A 22,663-nucleotide genomic window follows, 5' to 3' on the forward strand; every position below is an offset into this window, starting at 1 on the left:
ACAGGATAGTTCTCTTGGAATTTGGAGTCACCTAAGGCAATGCAAAAAAATAAGCCTAAGCATAAACTGAGAATTGTGGTAATGAATGATACTGGTCATTACACTGTGTTATGTGGAGCGGGCCAAAGTCAAAAGTTGTTCTTTAAAACATCCTAATGGTAATTAAAACAGAAAAATACCATTAGATTAATGAGACTGTTCTATCTGTTTTTAGCTGCAGACATGTAGGGGCCTTCATTACTGCCAGGGAAAACTGATGATTAAAAGTAAAGATGCCTGCAGGTCCATTAGTCCTCCTTTAGGGTCTAGGGGAGTAGGAGCTCTTCCATAAATCATTGGTGTTCTCACTCCAGGATATTTGTTGTTGGGACTGGAATGTCCTCTGCATGGTAAACACACATGTACCCCTACACTGAGTGCCTGATTGCACATGAAACTGCCCTGAGTGCATGACTGCATGTTAAACTGGTATCCTGACTTTTAGTCTAGCCCTGGCACCATGCTACTCTAGTGTACGTACAAAACCCTAGAAGGGAAACATCATGTACACTGCATGCAACACAACGCATGCCATTACAGCACGGTCATTACAACGACCGTATTGTAACAACGCATGCCATTACAACGCAAGTCGGAACAGCGACTTGGTCTAGGGGTCAGAAGGTGTTGGATTTAAAATCCAACACCTTCCCTACTGTTGCACAGGCTGGAGTTGGAATGGTAAATTATACTATTCTGACATCTAGCGCACCCCCTAGAGCAAGTCGTTGTTCCGACTTGCGTCCGACTTGCATTGTAATGGCATGGGTTGTTACAACACGGTCGTTGTAATGACCACGTTGTAATGGCATTAAAAAAGCATGCGATGTAACTTGGCATATTCTCCCTAGGACTTTTCCTGGCAATGCAGAGTCTAGAAACCTGTTCTCTGATCCATAAGGACACACAAAGCATGCACTCCTGGCAGGCATAGAACTATTGTCCATTATCTATGAAAGACACATAAAGTGACGGTAGCAGCATACAGAGTTCTATGAAACATTAATGTACTCAGACCGTTTTCTCTGTGTCAAGGAGAGTGTGGGCCACTTACCCCTTTTGTGTTAAATTCTGCTGTTATGTGAACCTACTACCCTTGAACTGACATTTCGTGTGTATGTTGAGTTCACATATGTGCAGCAATTGTGTGGCACATTTATGGTAGAAGGACTCCGTGTTCTACGAGATTATAAGGACTGGGACCAGTGGAATCCAGTGCTTAATTTGTAATAAAATAAGTGCTGGGGCTCTCGTCAGGAGGCCACTGGAGCTGGCACACCAATTGCCCCTGCCAGCACAGCCAAAACAAAAATATTAACCATCACACTCCTAAAAGTGTGACAAGTCAGACCACACCAGGCCCCCAAAGCTGTAAGAATTTTAAATGTATAATTATTAGTAAACATCTGTTTTTGTGCTCATCTCTAAAGCAGACATCATGTGTCAAACTGTCATGTGAACTGGTGCGGAGCACCGGAAACCGCCGGCTCAAATTAAGCACTGGTGGAATCTATTCTGGGTGGACCTCGTTTAGCATGGCACAGGCAGGAGAGTGGAGGCAGGGCTACCCTTAGAAATTCAATGATACCCTTGTTAGCAGAAGGTTGTTGATTCGTTCTTCCTGAGCACTGCCATTTGATTAATGGCTAGGGAGAGGGTGGAAACTGGAGGTTTTGTTGTTCAGGTTGGGAATGTTTCTAGGGTGTGCCCCCTGCCTGGCCCTGATTACTGCCTTAAGATTGTTCATGACAGCCAGGTGCAGAGATCTCATGCTTCCCTTGTTTAGAATACTCCTGCTTTGAGCCAGCATCATTGCCACTTGCTGTGAGAATTGTCACTTTTCACAAAGGCTGTTCCTGAGGAAAAGCCAGAAAATGACATTTGAGACAGTCACAGAACCAACCCAATTGGTGCTGAAACATTAAACTGCTGATCTACATATCCTGTCTGGAAAATGTGTAAAAGAGATAAAAACACCCTACTTTGTTCCAGTTCCAAGATCTTCTTGATTAAGGAAGGAAATGCTGTGCAGAGGACACAAACGACTGCACTGTTACCAGGGCAGGTGTTTGCATGATAGCCACTCTCCCAGAGGGCGTAGGACAGCTTCTGAATTCTGCAGTTCTGGTGGAGGAGCACCAACTTTATGTCAGTGGAGCCTGGGGAGAAAAATAGAACTACTGCAGCCTACTGTTCTGTATATGATGAGAGGGACATTCAGCAGTAGGGAATGTTGGGTGAGTGAAGTGGAACTACACTTTGTACTTGTTCCTGAATGGCAAAGTTCCTCGAATTTGCCCAACTAACATGTTTTCTTAAAACCCTTGCCCTCCACTTGTAGCACTGTATACAATTGCTGATTAGTTAAGGTACGGTTACAGGAATTATCAAGATTACCAGTGGCAAGCATGCATTCAGAGGAGGTAGAGAAAAAGAATATGTATTTGTTTGCGAGTGTGTGTGTGTGTCTGTGTGTGATTTTCCTTTCCACCATATACATTCACTCTATTTTTGAGAAGGGTTCATGGATTTTTAAACAAGCTCAGGTCACGAACCCTCCAGGTACTATCTATTCTATTCCCATTTTTACATTAAAAATGTTATATTTTCTTATATAGTAACTCATAAAACCTTAGATTGGGATGCTTGCTGTAAGCAGTGCTTAGTTTGTGCCTGTAGTTGCAGGCTGTGGGCACCAGCACAATTTTTTTAGGATCAGGACATATTTTACATCATCAGACTTATCCCAGCACAAGGGAGAGAAATGCATACAACAGGGAAAGAAGGAGCAAGAAATTGACTGCAAACAGTGGCAATGGGAGAAAGTATGAATGAAGAAGAACATTTATGAGTAACATATAGAGGAAGAGGAAGGTGGAAGAAAGGGTCATTTTCAGTATCAAGAATAGGCAACCGTGGCATTTGGTAATTCCCGAAAAGGAAAGCGCTGGCAGCAGGATCCTCCTCCCTCAAAAATCTTTGGGCCTTTTTGCTTATGGGTTTTTTTACAAATTAAGCTCTGACTGTAATAGTAGGGAGGGAGCAATCAACCAGCAAATATGTAACTGAATAATATTCTCTTTTTGTGCCCTAGAGCCTGGATACTACCATGATGGGCTTTTTGGAATCCGTATAGAAGATGTCTCCCTGGTAATAGAAGCTCAAACCCAGGTGAATGCTTGGAGTATTAACCAGTCTGATTAAAAATATTTGATTCGATGAATGCCCTACATTTAAATTTAGGACAATCTTCCTATACAGATGTTCAATGATTTATGCACAATAGCAAGAATGTAATTCTAGAATATGGTGTTATTCTAATTAGAGAAATTTGGCACTTACAATGGTTAGGTGGGTCACTTTTATGCCATGAGTTTAGTGTGTCACACTGCTTTACTTTTATTTTGAATTTGTTTCTACATCAGTGATTTCCAACATACAAATGTCTCAAAATACAAGACTCTGCTACATTTCTCCCTTTCTTATTGTGGCGGTCTATATCAATGTAATTTCACCCTGTGGAAATTCCAATACAGCATCTTGCATGTTTTCTCCAAGGAGAAATTCCCAGCAGCGGTGCCCTTCATTAGGGTGTGGGGGTGTTATCCTGCAGTTAGTTTAGTATTTTTTTTTATTTTGCCGCAGTGCATGTCATGGTTTGGGTAAAGTTTGCTTTTCCTGTAAGGCAAACTGAGTCAGTGACCGAGGGTGGGCCGATGTGCGTGGAAACCTCGTTGTATGATTGACAGTGACAGTGCCACAGGTGCTACGAATCTTTGGGTGTAGTGTCCATGTCAGGTTGGACGGGTGCCTTGCTCTGACCTGCCCAACATGCGCAATTGAACCCTTATGTACAATATCAGTTTGCTTTCCAAAACTCAAACTTGTGATCTTTACGTCACTTCAGATGTCAGAGGCGAGAGTTAACTTCGTAAACCATCTTGCAGATGTTCTTTATCACCCAGAATAATTGTTCACAAACAGAGGCAGTCGTGATGTGTACTGCACAATGCCCATCTCCGTCGCCAGGCATATGCCGGGATCCAATGGGTAGCTTGAGACTGAGCCTGGCCAGCGTCCTCCCTTGTCACCCTGGCCCTCGCTGCGACCTGGGAGTTGTATTCATTTCCCTGTGTGTCCCTTGCGGTTACCAGATTGTAAAAACATGTACTAAAGATTATGGAGACCTGAAGGCGCCATCATTTAAAAAAGGGGGGCTTTGAGCAGATGAGGAGGTATCCCCACCTTAGACTATTGGGGAGAGGCTTTTGGTTACCTCATTACACTAACATGCCTTGATACTCATGGAGACCGCACAATTTCCTGAGGGGTTCTTTGTTACTACCAGGTTACACAAAGATTAGAAGAAGCCGGTGGCCCCAAGGTGCTTCCATCTCTTGAGTAATAGGGGAACCCTTCTCTCCCACACTACACAAACACACCACGACTGGTACTGACGAGGGTGGCAGGGCAAGGGGGCTTAAAAAATAAATATCACTCACCTTGTAGGTGCCCACTCTCCCCCATCATCATCTCTTATCTGGTTTGGTCCAGCTGGAGCAGGAAGCACACAGGCTCCCCTAAGCGAATCACAATGCTGCTGTTAGCAGTGTTGTGGTTGGTCTGAGTGCCATGGTTTGGCGCTCAGACAGGCAGTGGGAGCCTGTGCATGTTCCCCACCAGGATATTATGCACAGCCTGGTAAGGAACTTGCTAAGTGCGCATGAATATTTGGTCTGCCCAAGTGCACATATTTCCTCCTCCCCTGCTGGCTGCTATGACAGCCAAGCCCTGCCCTGCCCAAAACGTGCTTCAGGGGAGAAAAATAAAATTATAACAACATTGGGGTCGATTCCGATATCAGTCGGAAGGGCTCCGAATCGGATTCAGCTTTCCCAAAACTGATCCAGAGCTCTTGTTTCCAACCGACTCGTGCCCATTTCCGAACGACCAAGTATGATGCCAGGCAACTCTTAGGGCTGACCGCATCGGTTCCAGAAGGCATTCGGACAAGACAAGCCTTTCCACAGCCGATTCGTACAGCTCTAAGGACTTGGTTTCTGAACAAGCATGTACGATGACAGATTCAGACAGCCTTTCCGATTCGGTTAGTCCGGAACGAAAAGGCTGCCGGAATCGGTCTCTGGGGGCACTCGTCAGGAACTTTTACGCCCACCACTTTCGAATGTCACTAGCCGCGCCACTGGAAATTGCAGCACAATGTTGATCTTTATTTCTCCTGATGATACTGAAATTTCACAATTGCTGTTATCCTGCCTGATTTCCACATACTGTCATCTTTCTAAACAGTTTTTGCAGTGCAAAGTTTGCCAGAAATTGAGGACATTTCAAGGGGCCAACATCAGACATGCAGTAATTCCATGCAAATCTATCCCAATAATCTGATTTGAGGGAAAAAATCTATGAGTACCTGTGTAGGCTGCAGAGCTCGGAGGAAGCAGTAATTCTGGTACTGACTGAGCACATGAAAAATGCACAGACTGCATTTGTACCAGTTCTGCGCAGTAAACGGAATTATGCCCTTGAAATCCAATCGCACACAATTACACAATGTAACAAGGTGCTAAATAGCACCTATATGTGGCTTAGCACCGACCATGAAGTTTTAGAAATCCAGCTATTGTTAACTCTAAACAATGCATTTCTCTGGTAAACTGTGATTCTCTCACTATGGTGAAGGAGGGTTGAAAGGGAAATCCAAGGTTCTCATGGTGTGTTGCACTATTGACTGGGCCTCAGGAGGAAGATGAACTAGTTTATCCACACGTAATGGGCAACCTTGGGGTATGCAAAGAATACTGAAGTAGTGGTATGACTGAAGTCTGTACTTAAGCGGTCTTATCTTAAGGCTTGGACTGGAAGACAAATGGGGTGGCCTCTAAATTGTCTTTAAAAAGATAGTTTGGTCAAGGATTGGATTGACTGTGGAGCCTCCGTGGAAGTGTTAATAATCTGAAACCAGTTCTTTTTACAAATAGAGAACAGGGCGGTAGTATTTATAGTTGCTGAAGAGGGGAAACTCATTCTGGGTATGCTTGATGGACTTGAGAAGGTTGGCTCGACAGAATTAGTAGACTGACTGCTTCAGAGCAGGTAGAAAGAAGGTAATGTAATCCATGACTTCACCTGAAACCTAAGGACTCTAGGTAAGAAGCATATGAAGTTGATTCCTAAGGAATCATTCTTTCAAAACATTTTCTTTTTTGTCCCCCAAAAATAATATTTCTATAATTTATTGCTTAACATCAGACTCACTCTGAAACATTCTTAAACTAAACATTATACAACATTGAACTCATTTGTAAAAGACTGCATATTTGTATTTATCTTCAAATAGACAAATACTCCCAAATAAAACATTCAGAAAAAAAGCGCACAGGGCGCAATGCTCTGTGAATACTGACCGGGCACGTGGAACACAGTATGTAATGTGATCTTATTTTGTAAGCATCTTGTGCACTACTGTATGCATCTTCATAGATATAGTTTCAGCCAATGTTGAAGAAAAATCGGGTCTCATTAGGGCAAAAGTGTCATCTGTACCAGTAGTACAGGAGGAACATACACTAGGAAACAACTGATTGGCTCATGTATCAAAAGAAATCTGGCATATAGGCTAACAACTAAAAGTTTGTCATCTCTCCAAACTAGTTTCCTGCAAACAAGAAGTTACATGGAAAGGTGCACTGAAGGAACAATTTAGGCATACCTATGATTACACTTCAAAGACGATCTCTTTACCCTGTTCTGCATCAGTTAAACATCACCAATTTCTCTGGCAGGGATCACAGCAGGCTTTAAAATGAACTCTTGAAATACCCGATCCATTGTAATCTACTGCAGGAATCAAAACATCAGCTCACTTTTGGGAAGCTAAACATCTGTAACAACTGCTCGCCCCTCCCTCTTAATTTAAATGAACAGCAGCTCTTTAAATGTCAGGAATATGGTGACCAACCGTCCGTAAATTTCACGGATTGCCTGTAATTTGGGCCTTTTGTCCGTTGACCGTGAAGAAGTCTTTCACGGACACCTTTTGTCAGTAATTCCAGGCATTGGTGCGAGCTGCCCCCTGCAAGCGGCCTGAGAGTGCTGTAACTCTCACTGCAGGGGCCAGCTCGCGCTCCTGCTGTGATCAGTGGCCTGCAGCAGCCACTCCCCGACCTGGAACAGGCTGCTATCAGGCCCATTATCATTCTGTATGCCGGCCTAATGATCACATTCAGAATGACCAGTGCCAGCATTTGCTGGGCCTCCTCCTACACTCACTGCTCTTTGCAGGGATCGATCATGTGCAGCAGCATTGCTCAGTGGGTGTCACCGGCTGCCACTGCGATACCACTTTCATTTTAAGGGGGTCCATTAATGGCTTCTGTTAATCAGGGGCCAGTGAAGCTTTATATGCTTCTGTTTATGCTGTGCCTCCTACGGGCAAGGTTTATTTAGTCCTTGAGGAGTGTAGTGGAACTACTGCTCATCGGACGACTGGCAGAGCAGAGGACTGAATGAAGACTGAAAGCGTTACCTTGGATTTTGCCACAAAAGCGTACATACATACACTCTTTGAGTCTGATGCGGGGCGTTCCTGTTTATGTCATTAAATGTCCTGCTTTGATATCCGCTGTGTTGTTGGGCACTACTGCCTAGGGAACAGCTTTGGGCTGCAGAAACAGGACTCCTGAGGCCACACACATTGAATTTTGCACAGATTCGATACTAGGTGGGAGCACAGTCCTTTATAAGTGAGTAACAGGAATGACATTGCGTTCCACAACAATAAACAACTGTTATTTGTCAAGAACACCAAGAGGCAGCCTCGAGGGTGGGCATGCAGTACTCAAATAAAGGTAATATTGTATAAACAATATATTGAAGACAATGATAACTATCAGGTGCCTGTGATGGCAGAATTAACCCTCTCAACTGTTCTATGTGAACAGATCTTTATCCTTTGCAAGTGATTTTATCATCTAATCATTTGTTAAGTAAGAGCTTCACAGTTATCATTTTTCGACAGAAACAAACAGTGTTAGTTATCTCCTATATACTCTCCTGTTAATTCTTAACTAATGTATGCAGCTATTTGCTTGATAAGTTGCAATAACTGCAAAATGCAGCCGCTCACATAATTTCTTCCTGTAAGCAAAAGCTATCATTAAAGGAACACACACAATTAAATCACTCTGTATGGTACACATTGCCATATGGGCTCAATTCTTTCCTTTTTTCCACGTTTTAAAATGTATAAATCTCAGTAAGCATTGCAGACCGCAAAAAACGTGTTGTCCTGTGTGTCAAGATTCAGACCAACTAGGCAGAGAGGACATACATTTTAATTTTCTGTGGCCTGGAATGGAATGCCTTTCTGCTGCCTATTAGGGATCTTGGAGTTCTGACTGTGTTGAAAGGTAGGCTCAAAAGCCAGCTCTTTCAGCAAGCATTTCACCTTACTTAATTCTTGTAATACACTGCACCTGTTTAATATCGCTGGTTAAGAATTCATGAGGTCAGTCTCTGAAGTAAGTGCGCTTTATAAGAATCCATGGAGTAACACACTGCGAAAAAGAATAAATAAACTCTAAAAAAGTAGAAAAAATATTACAGGTAATAATCTTCAAAGTTCATGCTGAAAACCAAGAAAACCTGAGACAGAACAAAGTGATACCAATAACTGGATCAATAACATGACCCCACCTACCCGCAAGTGCTTGCCATCTCACTACCATCTTAAAAAAAGCGCCACTTATGGATAGCAAGTTTTGAATCTGCTGCAGATGTAACCATCTCTGTGGTATTGTTAGAGTAAAAAATTTAGAAAGGTAATTAGGCATCAGACTATGCAGTGCTTTCCATACAATGCATAGTGCCATCATCTTATTCTGGGACATCACTAATAGCCAAGAAAAAGTCAGTGGCACATGGTGACATTTGAAAGTGATAGCCTGAAACGAATAGGTTTAACAAAATCTGTTTTGGTTCACTGGATTTCTGATATGGTGTTATATAGCTTGCACCACATATGGAATGGTGTCATGAGCTTTGCACAATAGAGTTTATATTACCCCACTGATCGTCATTTTATGATCCTTGAAAGGGTGAAACGCTGAAAGGCACCAGCAAAGTGTTGGAAGTATTACTTGCAGTTTATTATGTAAATCACTGCAGCATGTGCTCAGCTATCTTACGGAATAGAAGTAACACTGTAGAATGCTTAAGTTGGTATGCGTAATGGGAAGTTAGAGTACTCACTGCCTTCTTTCCTTAATTATGTTGCTTTTACTTATTTTACTCTTCTTTATATGTTGATGTTGTTGTTGCCTACCATTCTGTTGCCTTTCTTTGTGTGGCTACATAAAGAAGACAGACTAACATAAGGAATTATGTAAGGTAGACTATCCCACGGTGCATCTAGCATTTCCCACTAGCAAAAGGTGTGTAAAGGCCTCACATACAAGGCATTTTTACGATCGCAAACCCTGCGAATCACAAAATTGAAAGCGTGTGTGGTGTAAGGAAGTTGTGAACAGAGAACTTTAAGGATAATGTAGATTAATTATGTCACTGTAGGAATGGATCTGCAGGTTTGTGGGATTGACAGTTCTCTGGATAGTTCTTTGCATGTACAAGAGTTAGTGTGCGTTTGTTGTGAACAGAGTATTTTAGAATGATCTGGAGAATTCACTTACCATAATGTTCTGGATCTGAGATTTGAGATTGCAGGAGGCTGGGGGTACAGTGAAAGAGAGAGCACAGGGAGGAGGGATTGCAGCACTAAAGCACTGGAGTCGAAGGATACCACAAGAGGCTGATGGTCTAGAGAGAGAGAGAGGATCAGGAGGAGAGGGAGCATATGAGCAATGTAAAGGTGTCAAATAATAGCACAGGAAACTTCTAGCACACAAACTATGTGGTGGAAACGAGGGAACACAGGCAGCACAAAGGGTTGACTGTCTAGTAACTAGGTGGAGATAAGGGAGAGCACAAAAACAGTAGGGCCTGGCAAGTGGGAAGATGGAGGCTTGGGCTCGAGAGGTGCCAGGGCAGAGAGAGATGGGCAGCCATGTCAGACAAACTAACAGCTGTGTGGCTATACTGAAAAAGCAGCATCCTACGTCATTATGATATGAAATCTCTTTATTGATGTAATAACTACACTTTCACAATTGCTTTATTAACTTTCTTGCTTTCTCAAATATTCTTGAAAAGGCACCAATTGCCCTCTCTTTTTTCAAACTTTTCATCTGGGGAGACCTCCCCCCCCCCCCGAGCCCCTTTAATGACGTTCAGGTTGCTCGCTGCACTCGCCACTGGGCACTCATCACAAACTTTTACAACCCACCACTTTCAAATGTCACCAGGTGCCACTGCTCCTGCAAGAGCCCAGGTCATGACAATATTTTTTTTGTTTGTGCGCTCCTGTCACCTTACCAGGGGCCAAGCTCTGGGGTGGGTGGAGGTTTAATTTTGGCTCATGTCACCCAGGTGCATCCAATATGCAAACAGGTATTTAAGTTTCACTCCGGCACACAACAGATGCAGTGCAAGGTTCTCTCAACCTAATATAAGCTTATTTTGACTTGTGCTTGTGTTGATTGTCTATTTACTTATGTAATATTGGGCAACCTCCTCTGATGTGTCTGTAAAAATGTACTTTTTGTCCCAAATTTTTGTCCTGAATTCTGACCTTCTGTCCTGAATTTTGACCCTTTGTCATGAATTTTTACACTCATTGTCCTGAATTGGTACACATGCCAGTTGGTCATCCTAGTCAGGAGTCTCTGCCTCTTTTGGTTGCTGTTGTTAAAAGCTTCACAGTAACTTGTAACACTGGCTCTGCGTCACTCCAGAGGTCCAGGCGCTGCACAGTTTGATGCGGTCAGAGAAATAAAAGGATACATCTTACGGCTAACCCAGCAAGAAGATGCTGTGGTGTAGCCTGCTATCCAGTCCATGTGCGGCTGGCAATTTCTTCCAGGGCTGTGGGTGTTTATAGTCTGGTGCGGCCTGGTGTGGTACCTGTCAGAGTGGGTTGTCTGTCCATTCAGAGCGGTGATATATTTTTTCAAACCACTTGCAGGCTTTAGCAGAAGAGAAGACTGCCTGCTTTAATGTCTCCTGCCCTCCGGTGCATCATCAAAAGGCAGCAAGCGCACCACCTAGTGGTCACCTGACACAACGCACCCGGCCTGCACTCCAGAGCCCTGTGTAATTCATGATGAACGATGCTCAGCAAATGCGACTGCAGTACCCCTGGATGGTTTTTGCGGTGCAACGGGGAGCGGCACCGCACAGTTTGGGAACTACTGCGCTAACAACATTCCTGACATGGAACATTAGAGGTTCAAATAACCTGCGTAAAACTAAGCAGGTACTAACTTACCTCAATAGACACAAGGTCAAAATCGCCTTCCTGCAGGAAACACATTTACTTCCACACGATACTCCCTCATTTGTGAAAACCTGGGATACCCATAGATACTGTTCTAGTTACAGTAAATCTTCACGTGGCGTGTCCAAACTCATCCACAAAAGCATCTCGTTCTGCCTTATTAGCAGCTACATTGATACAGAAGGCCACTATGTGATATTGGAGGGGAGACTGGCAGATACTCATGTGCTACTGGTGAATATATATGTCCCTAATGTTGACAACCCAGATTTCTTTCATGGCATTTTGGTGCTATTGGACCGCCAACCCACCACCAGCATTATACTAGGAGTGGATTTGAATATGGTGCATGACCCACTTTTAGACACTACTGGCACCTCCACGATCAGCAAGTCACAGGCTGTCAGTATATTCTGTGACATTCGTAACACTTATTGTTTAACAGACATATGGCGTCATACACACCCTTCCACGTCAGAATACACAGTCTACTCTGCGCCCAATGATGTATGGACGCCCATTGATTACTGGTATACAACTTCCGTAGCTCTTGTGTGGTTGTGATATATACAACATTTGCCATAAACACTTTCATATCACTCCTCAGTTAAGATGTCCCTACATATCCTATTTTGAGGGGGGGGGGGGGGGGTTAGATAGGAAATGGAGCTTTCCTAACACCTCTCTCTTCGATGCAGTATTCTGCTCAGAACTTAGAGACTCTATAGTGGAGTGCTTTGATTTAAATATAGGCTCTGTTCCCCATCACGCTACCCTACTGGAAGCATACAAAGTATACATATGGGTAATAAGCATTTCCAAACACTTGGGCGTCCTCCGAGATATCCAAACAATATAGCACAAATAGGAGGGGAGCTAAGGGAATTGGACAAAGTGGCGGCTCGAGGGGTCTAGTCTGGGCCGGCGATCCAGGTTCCTAGATGAGTATCAGTCATTAATAGAATGGTAGACTTTGTTCCTGGGCTAATATGCCCAGGCCTGGCAATATGGAGAGAGTGATCGCCCTTGACCCTACTTTGGCACGACTCTTCCTCCCATCTTGAGACCCCTGATTCATATCTGAGTTACTGCTGGAAAGCAGCGAACAGTTCACCAACACCACCGACGTAACATGCGCCCTACTACGTTATTATGAGCAACTATATTCCACTAGACTTACTGGTGGAGAGGATGTTATAAAGGCCTACCAAGAAGAGGTAGTAATGATGTGGCTCACTGATGCACAGCAACAATTTTTAAGCGAATCTATCTCTGCTGAGAAAGTCACGCAGGTCATCGATGTCTTGACAGCCTGATGGGCGCTTTTTACAAAACATAAAAACACATCCTTGTCCCCCATCTCATAGATATGTACACCGAAAGCCTCGAAATGGGCACGCTACCATATATACTTTGAGAAGCAGTGATTACTTCACTTTTATAACCTGAAAAAGACCCTCAGATTTGTTCATCCTATCACCCACTATCCCTTTTAATTTTGGCAACAAACTTTTAGCCAAAATACTGTCTACCTGATTGATATCTTAACAATGCTTTCGGAGCACACAAACACTTACATAGTTCAATTATATTAATTGAAGATAAAATCTACAGAATTCAGGTGGGCTCTTATTTTCCTCTTTTTTAATATCAACAGAATCCAATCCCATGTGCCAACGCGTTTCGCCGTGATAGGGATAACCTACAGCTTCCTCAGGGCTGGAAATGACACAAATTATGCATTTTACAATCCATCCTATAACATTCTAATTAAGCACCATTGAGCCCATTTTTTGACAACCTTGTGCACAGGACTATTCAAATCTACAATCAGTGCAATAAGTTGCTACATCGACGAAAATTAGTATCTTTGTACTATTTCTTAGTCGTACATATACTTTTCTCCTTTATACATAGAATCTAAAGCCACATATAACATATTCCTTCACGTTTAACAATTCACTTATTATTTACATCCAGTTGATAGTGATATGGTGATCTAATTTGTTAAGCCCCTTGATTCCACCAAGTATTTCTATAACTATATAATCCACGTGAGTAATGAATAACAACACGTCATATAATGTTGGTACCTTCAAATTCCTCAATGTGTTTCTATTGAATCAGAGTTGAACAGAAACCCATATTATTTCGGAGCATACGAGGCAAGAGTTTATCGATGCAATTGCTTAAATAATGACCTCTAAGACAAACTGTAGCTCCTACCTTATTCACGATATTAATCCATCCTCTATCCAAAGAGTTTTTATTTTTATCCTTATTCTCGTGATGTGAATACGCCTCAAATCTAAACAGACAATTTAACGTTTCGTTTAGAATCACATATTAAATGCTTCACTAGCCCGAAAGAGAAAAGAATGCCCCTCAGACTACCAAATTTCATATCCTTACCTTCCAAGGTTATAACTTCCAACATTAATTAATTCCAAATCCTCTAATATGGTATTCTTCAACGGAAATCAACCATGTATTCTCCTATCCACTTGCAATTTATATATTCAAGAATCTGGAATATCAATATAATATAATATTCAATCAGAGACTGCCCTCGCCTTTAAGCTTAAAGCAGTATTCTGTGCAGTTGTATTAAGAACTGAATGATTTGGCGCATCCCTACCTGAGGAAGCCGTAGGTTATCCCTACCACGGCGAAATGCGTTGGCACATGGGATTGGATTCTGTTGATATTAAAGAAGAGGAAAATAAGAGCCCATCTGAATACTGTGGATTTTATCTTCAATGAATATAATTGAACTATATCAGTGTTTGTGTGCTCCGAAAGCATTGTGAAAGTATTATTCAATCAGTGGATTGAGTTTAGGGAAGTAGGGTGTTCTCTTCCCTCCATTTTGGATGCACCTTTAGCTAGTAATTTCCTTTTCTAATTAGGTGTAATACCTATATGAGCACCAGCATACCCTATACACCCAGCAGTATTGTACCTGATTGATATCATTGATGGAACAGATCATCTCTCCTGTCCAGACAGGATTTGTCCCGTACCTGTCCACATGGTATAATATCTGCACTGTATTCACTGTCCTTAACAGATTTTCCTTGGAGTGGCCTTTTCTCCGAGCTGTGCTGTGTATACTTGGGCTTCTCTCTAGCTTTATAGAACTAATTATGCTTGTTTACTCAGAGCCGCTAACATGGCTCCAGGTTAGTGGCACACTTACAGACTCTTTTGGATTTATGAGAGGCACAAGGTAAAGTTGCCTACTGTCTCCGTTCCTCTTCATTATTGCCATGGACCCCTTGGTGTGCCACTTGCAGGAAAATCAAATACACTGCAGCCTCAGATTTTGATCCAGCCCGCTCCTCATAGCTGTGTATGCGGATGATATTTTATTATTCATTCAGGACCCAACCAGTAATCTCATACCAATTATCCTTGAAATTGTCTGATTTGGGGAGTTCTCTAGGCATTTTATTAACAGCGTCAAATCGGGGTTGTTCCCGCTCACCAATGTCACCACACTGGGGCCCTGCAAGTTCCCGCTCCAGTGGTGTAGCGAGTCTACCAAATACCTTGACATTACCAGTCACAGGGACAAATAGAAGGTGATTTGTTCAAATTACGGCCCAGCCTTCGAGAAGTTTAAGATACAAGTTGAGATATGGCTTCGTCGTTCGCTCTCTGTGGCTGGATGTATCTCCATCCTTAAGATGGTAGTGATACCTAAATTCCTGTATCTGTTTTTAAACATTCCTATCCCACTCACCAATGTCTTCTTCTCACCCTTCGGTGCTTATGGTTGTGTGTAGGCCCCGGATACAATGGTATACACTTATCATTCCATATGGCAGAGGCGGGTTTGGGGTCCCAGACTTTCAACTATACTATCCAACAGCACATTGTCAATGTGTATCTTATTTTTACCACCCAGATGCCAGATTACCCTACTCAATACCAGAGCAAGATCAGGCAGAAGACGTCCCTTTATTGTCTATACTACCCACTGGAATTAAACTAGATCCTGCAGATATACAAACGTTAGCAACTACAAGCAGGGCTTGGCAGAAGAGTGATTGTCTACTGGAGAAGGGGCCCTTTTACTCCCCACTAATCCCATTGATCAATATCCCATGCATACCACCATCAAAGGAACTTGTAGTACAACGCACAATGAGGAAGTTACACATGATGGGTGATATTTCCCCTAATGGGCATGTGCTATCCCACTCGGAAGACACGAGATTTGCACATGCGACATCACTGGACCGATTCATAATGCGGCGAATAAATGCTGCTAGTAGCGCATGTATCCCTACATATCCCATTGCCCCAGACATTTTCCCTCCATTAACATTACTAATATCAGACACAGATGGGCATAGGTTGATATCTAAACTCTACAAAGCACATCTAGCTCTGAAACCTACTAGAGATGAGGGAGCATGGGCTAGATGGGACACTGATATGGGTCGGACTATATCGGGCAAGGAATGGCGCTGTTGCTGTGAACAGATCAGCTTGTATCACCTAATCACCACCACAAACTACTACATTTTAAATTCATTCATACATAGGGCATACGTCATCCCCAGTGCACTCGCCAACATAGACCCTGATAGGGTAGACTTTGCCCACATCACGTGGACATGCTTGGATATAAACAAATATTGGGGTGAAATATTCCCACATATTTCACAGATGATTGACACTGAACTGCTTCCGGATCCCTTTGTGGCCCTCCTGGGTTACGCAGCGAATGTTCCCAAATTGTTGCGTAGATAGACAACCATTGCGCTAGTGCTAGCCAAAATGGAGATAGTATTGTGATAATGGAATCAAGGCAACAGTGAAGACGTGAATTACAAGTCTGCAATTCGATGAGTAACATCTATGCTACACTCCAGCCACCCACCTCTAGGCCAAAGGCTGTTTTTGATCATTGAGAGATTACTTATTGAAAAACAATCTAGCCGAAAATACTTCAATGTACCGCAAACAGTTGTAAGCCTTGACACACTTTTATTATCTGTATTGGAAAACACTTAACAGTATTCTTGAAATATTTTAAGCTAATGGTCACACCTATATTTCTTGTACACATGATAACTCTGCATGATGACATCCTAACAGTACCTTTGAGCAATTCATATTTTTCAGGACACTGAAGCCCGCGAATGCAGGCGGTCTTTATGATTCGTTTTGTTTTTGAAAATCAATAAATAAAGTTTTTTTTAAAATAAGTGTAATTTCCAAATGGGAATATACCTGATTCAAGTTTGCTATCTCTGGAATCCCAATTTAAAATTCCAACTTATGGTGAAGTCAGATTCGAAATTATAATTTTGAAAATGCCTCTTTTAGAAAACCAAAACAGCTGGTGGTTGTGTTTCTTTCTGTCTTCTATTCAAACTTTTTCCATATTCCAAAATAAATCACACATTAATAAACAAGATTACACAAATCAAAAATAGCACCAATCAGTGTTCAACCAGAGCGTCCCCTTTTAACGGTCTTGGTGTCAATCATGAGTTCCAGAATCATCAAATATGGAAAACAAAAGAAAAATGATTGCTTTTCATAGAAAGTCCTTAGTCGTCCTACTTTTAGAAGGTTGGCATTTTCTTGCCTTAGCCATTTGGTGCCTGCAGTCTATCTCTGGTCACATGACTGGGTGTAGTTGACAGTTGGGCGTTTGCTGGCCTCCTAGACAGCCACACACAATGTGAGCTTAGGTGTGACTGAGTGGGCCATCATTGGCAGGATGGGAGGGAGGAGCTGGGCCTAGCCTCACATACACCTAAATAGGCTGTGTCCTGTCTTCACACCCCTGTAGTTAGTCTGGAGCAGGGAGGGCAGGGCATCTGCTCACTTCAAAGGCATATCTCCAGAAGCTTCTCCCCACTTTAAAGGCACAACTGTGTATAAAAGAAGGGCCTCAGACACCACCATTTCAGGTCTGGACCTGTGGATACTCTACCAGGAAGAAGGACTGTTGTGCTGCTGAAGGCCTGCCACTCTGCTGGACTGCACTCAGCTGTACAACTGCTTTGCTGTGCTGGTGTGCTGCCTGTTGCCCTCTCTCCTATGTGAAAAGGACTGGACCTGCATCTCTTGAACCCAGAGTGACTCCAAGGGCAAGATGGCTGGCATCCTATTCTGAAGCCTCAGGGACATAAGAGGTTTCCAATAATAATAATAATTCCACATTTGTAAGGCATGACCATACCACCCCTAAGAGTATCAAGGTGCTCAGGGCCGCCAGGGAGATTAAGTGAGCTATTGCCCAGAGCCACATGATGCTGAGCTGAGCTGCTGCCGGTGCCAGGGATCAAACCTTAAGCCTCGCGCTCTGTATTCAGCCACTCTGGCCGCTGCACCACACATCTCCTTGTTTCCAATCATCTTGCACCTGTACCTGGACCTTGCCATCTGTGAGTCTACCCTGCCAAGTGGTGCCACCCCTGTCCGGGACCCTTGGAAGTGGGCCTAAGGTGCTTGCTAGCGGAACCAACATATCTCTGCTGTGCAGCACATCCCCAAACAGAACCAACACATCACCTCAACTGAGTTGTACAGTCTCGAACAGAGCCAACATATCACTTCTGCTGCATGGATTGAACTCATCACAAAGACCCGCACCAACTCAGAAGCTTATCTGAACCGACGCATCACCTGGCAGCGCGGCGCAGCATGTCAGCAGCCCAGGTTCTCACATCTCTCGTTAATGGCAGCCGCGACGATGATGACGGACTCCGCATCTCAGACTCACGGCTCCCTGGAACCATCGCATCACCAGCTGCGTGCCGCATCCCCGACTTCGCATCTCAAGCCCTATTGATGGGATCCTCAACGATGACACAACAGAACCCATCACATCCCGAGATTGACACATCACTTTTGCTGCACGGGGCATCTTTGACCCGGCTTCACGAAACGCTCTGCAACCAAGATTTAAGGTACTTTATTCAGCGGGCCTAACTGGGTTCCTTTAGCCAGCTCACACTTCATCATGGTCTGCCTAAACTTGGAACTGTGTAACAGTCTGGTGCGACAAGATATCCCCAATAGCACTTTGTTCTTTTTGGTGCTATTTTCACTATAACCTTTCAATTTAATATCTCCAGTTCTACTTATTGGATTTTTGTAGTTTTGGACTTGTTTCATTTATTAAATTAAGCTCTATTTTTCTAACCTGGTGTAGGATACTTTTTTGTGTGGTGTGTTCACTGTTTCACTGTTTGAAATGTTGCACAAATATTTTACACATTGCCTCTAAGTTAAGCCTGACTACTCTGTGCCAAGCTACCATGGGGTGAGTACAGGTTAAGTTAGGGTTTGCTTGTGACTTAGTCTGACTAGGATTGTGGTTGCTGTTTAACCAGGACTTCCACCCCAGTCAACCAACAACCCAATTTCTAACACTCGAACAATCCAATAGTTACAGCAGTGATATAAAACCCAATTCCCTGCCATTAACGAGGAAGGCATCTTTGTGTCACAGAGAGCCATTTTACTTAATATAGTTGGGCTTTAGGGTACTTAGAGCAAGTACATTATTCCTTGATCTCATAACAAATAGGTTCTGGAGTATGTGTTATTACATGATTGTGTGTATTTGCCTCATAAGAACTAGAACAATTCAGAAGGGAGAGAGTGTGAAATAAAAACCAAACTCGACAGTGGAGCAGTAAGCAAATAAGGCGATTGAACTCTTCATTCAAAACATTGTCAGCAGTAGAAAACAATTCTTTGCTTTTTTCTCTTCTCTTCTTTCACTCCAGCTAGGTCTTTCACTCTCTCTTTCTATCCATTTTCCTGTCTTTGTCTTTCTCCTTTTACCTCTTTCCATCAATTATTTGCTCTTGTGTTGCTCTCCCTCCCTCGTTCTCTGGCCTTCCATCCACTCATTTCTCTTCCTTGCTTCCTTACTATCTGCATCCCTGGTGCCTATACTATTTCTTCTTTCTGTGAAACCCCAATTCATGTTCATTTACTATACTTCTGTTTTTTTATGTCATGATATTTTTATAGATCCACCTTCTTGCTAATTTGGCCTCCCCTATTGCTTTTATGATCTCTATAAATGTGTCTCTACCTTTTTCTTTCCAGTTTATAATGATACATTCTCCTCTGGGCCCTAATTTTTTAATGTATTTGCACAACTCTCTCTGAGACATTTGAATGCCTTTATTTGTTAGTGCAAACTCATGTCATTGATTCACAAAGCATTATTTATACATATAATTGGACTTAAATCTAAAATTCCCTTAATATAGTAGAACTGTCTGTGTCAGAAAATCTACTCACAAAGGGCAGTTGTAGGGTTCCAGGACCACGGTGCCTGTAAAGCCTAATAGCATACATTTCTGACTGTCCACTCCTAAATTTTGTGAAATGGACTTCTTGTACTTAATTGTCTTCTTTATACATTGCACAGCATTTCATCATATTATATTCTTCTGATCCACAGCACATGTTCGGAGGAAGCCCATACCTCACTTTTGAGCCGGTTTCTCTCGTCCCCTATGAACGGAAGCTCATTGACACACGCCTTTTGTCAGACCAGCATGTGAGTAAATTGAGGCATTACATTCAAATGAAGTGACACATATGAATATATATTGATGATGTGATCAATTAAAATGCAGAAAGTTAAGGGGGTGCATTAGTAGAAATCAGCCCAGTATCCATCTCCAGAGCTACTGATCCCCAGATACCAAGCATTGGAGAGGTGGGGAATACTGTGGGATTATGCATTGATCTGGAGTACAGCACCAAATTCCTTCTGTAATTCCCATTCTTCCAGTTTCACCTGGACATTTCATCTGCTGTCAGAAACAGGTGAAAAACAGCAGACCCACGGTGCTCCTGTATGATTGGTGATTCCGATGGGGCCAGAAACTACCATTTAAAGCCCCTTCGGAATAACACTGGTATTCGTGATGAAGTCCTTATTTAGAATGGTTTCAACATTTACCAAAGTTTTCTAGGTTCGGAAGTATGCCACTGCTCTTCTATCTTATCTCTGCCTATCACGTGCATTTAGATGACTTTGTGCTAATTATTTTCAGGTGAAATATTTGGACAATTACTACCAGACCATCCGCAAACTCATTGGACCAGAGCTCCTGGAGCAGAACCTGAAGGAGGAGCACCTCTGGATGATGAAGAACACCGAGCCCATTTCGGAAGGCACTTTGACCACAGTGGTCGCAGGCACGCTGCCATTGGCCCTGCTGGCAAACATATTTGTGCAGTGGACCTTTGAATAGTACTTGGTCTAGAAAAAAGACAGATAGTGGTGACGTAACCACAGTTACTTCACAAGTAATTTAAAGTCTCCACAGACTAAGGGCCTTGCTTAGATTTTGGTGGATGGGATACTCTGTACAAATGTAGCAGATGTCCCATCCATCTCATTACAATTGCCCTGTAGCCTGGCACTTCAAGCACATCGGGTGGGGCATTGCCACCATTTGACAAAGTATCCTGTCTGCAAAGTCTAAATAAGTCCCTAAACATTTACAGTGGTCTTTTTGAAATCATGGTGCCCCTCTCCAAGGGCAAATATAGCTTACAGGCTCACACCTAATGTTATGCTCCAGTGTACCGTGCCTTACCAAACAATGATATGCAATAAACACACCTTTAAACAAACTATAAAATGATGGAATCTACAGGATGGTTATTTTCACAATATTTCACACAGCTTTTGAAAACCTGACCTTCGATTGGTTGCCCATGCAATTTTTGTTATATTTTACACAACAGTCGGTCTTCCGGCACTGGCTTATGCATTAAATGCAGTGCATAGGTCTTAAACGATGTTGCATGTTTTGCAATGATGTATTCAAAGTAGTGAGCAATGAGAACTGCATGGCATATGGTGATTCAACATGATGGAATTTTAATTGCTGCGATTATTATCACTTAATACCATTATTTAAAAAGCCACAAAAACAACATTTACAGGTTCTCTCTCTGGAGACTTTTCCTGTTTGAATGCATGGATATAAAAATATATAAAAAGCTGCGACCAAGCATTGGTTATTTTCCGGAGCATTTGGGTTGTTTCTTGAATGTTTGTTGGGCTGTTTCTTTGATAACTGTGCAGGTGTCAGCTGGAAAGAAAGCATCCCTCATGAAGCTGTCAAGTCTTTCAATTTGTTTGCAATTAAGAGAAAATTCTGCAAACTAAAGGATACTTTAAGGCCTCTGTTTGCAATTGGCTTAATCACTAACTGATAATCTTCATTACTCCGAGTCCTGCTTGCCCCAGCCCCATTCATTACCAATGTGGTAAATCCACCTCCCAAGACAGAAAAGAGAACAAGGAATGTTTGAAATAGTGCCCCTCCCTCACAGGAACTAACCTATAAGGGTACACTTTACTCAGCATTCCTCCTGGAATACCAAACACCCTTCACAAATTTGAAAGACTTGAATTTCGGGAGGGAGGGAGTGACGTAAGTAATGGGTCGGGGCCAAACAGGACATAAAATTGCCAGTGAGTAATTGAGGCATTACGTCCACGTCTTTATGGCTCCATCCCATTATTACCATTAAGGAATACCAAAACGGTCCAAACAAGAACCTCCGATCATAACCAGAAAAAATAGACACATTCAAACCAGAAATGCTGTAAAAGTCGCAAAGGGTTTAATGAAAAACAAATACAGAACAGCGTAGATCTAGGGCAAGGCCAAATCCAAGACCCCAAGCCGAAAATTCTTATGCACATGCAAAACATTATCAAGCTGATAGTGCCAAACAAACACATTTGGAACTGCCCATGTAGCAGCCCGACATCTCAGCAATGGAATCACCCCGTGTCACGGCCCATAAGGAGGAAAGTAGAGCGACCCTGAGTCCCACTGTGGGTTTGGGGAGGCTAATCAGCTACAGAGTAAGCCAGGGAAATAGCTTGCCTGATCCATCTGCTAATGGTATCCAAGGAAGCCTTCACACCCTTGTTAGATGTACCGAAATTAACAAAGAGGGAGTCAAATTTACAGAAAGGCTCCATCATAGCTAAATAGACCTGCAGCACCCTTTTCACATCCATAAGATGCCATACAATCTTCTGAGAATTATTAAACACATCCAAAACAGCTGGGCGAACCATCTCTTGATCTTGACTGCACATGATGCCCCTAAAAAACATCCTGGAAATGCAACAGAGCCCTCAGAACAGCCATCAGCTCCCTCCCATTGGAGGACCCCCTCTCTCCCGAA

At 42.8% G+C, this 22,663-nt stretch overlaps 1 protein-coding gene across 1 annotated transcript in view; it reads left to right on the plus strand.

Moving 5' to 3' along the window:
* The window catches only part of LOC146829140 (xaa-Pro aminopeptidase 2-like), a 329,035-nt gene extending 307,942 nt beyond the window's left edge, over nucleotides 1–21,093 (plus strand). Inside the window, exons 20-22 of the mRNA XM_085607765.1 lie at nucleotides 3,134–3,210; nucleotides 19,899–19,997; nucleotides 20,500–21,093. Coding sequence (XP_085463891.1) covers nucleotides 3,134–3,210; nucleotides 19,899–19,997; nucleotides 20,500–20,700 — 377 coding nt within the window. The 3' untranslated portion in view covers nucleotides 20,701–21,093. The remainder of the gene's footprint in view (nucleotides 1–3,133; nucleotides 3,211–19,898; nucleotides 19,998–20,499) is intronic.
* The last annotated feature ends 1,570 nt before the right edge of the window (nucleotides 21,094–22,663 follow it).

The sequence above is a fragment of the Triturus cristatus genome, chromosome 5_2 (genome assembly GCF_964204655.1).
Source record: "Triturus cristatus chromosome 5_2, aTriCri1.1, whole genome shotgun sequence".
Classification (NCBI taxonomy): Eukaryota; Metazoa; Chordata; class Amphibia; order Caudata; family Salamandridae; genus Triturus; species Triturus cristatus.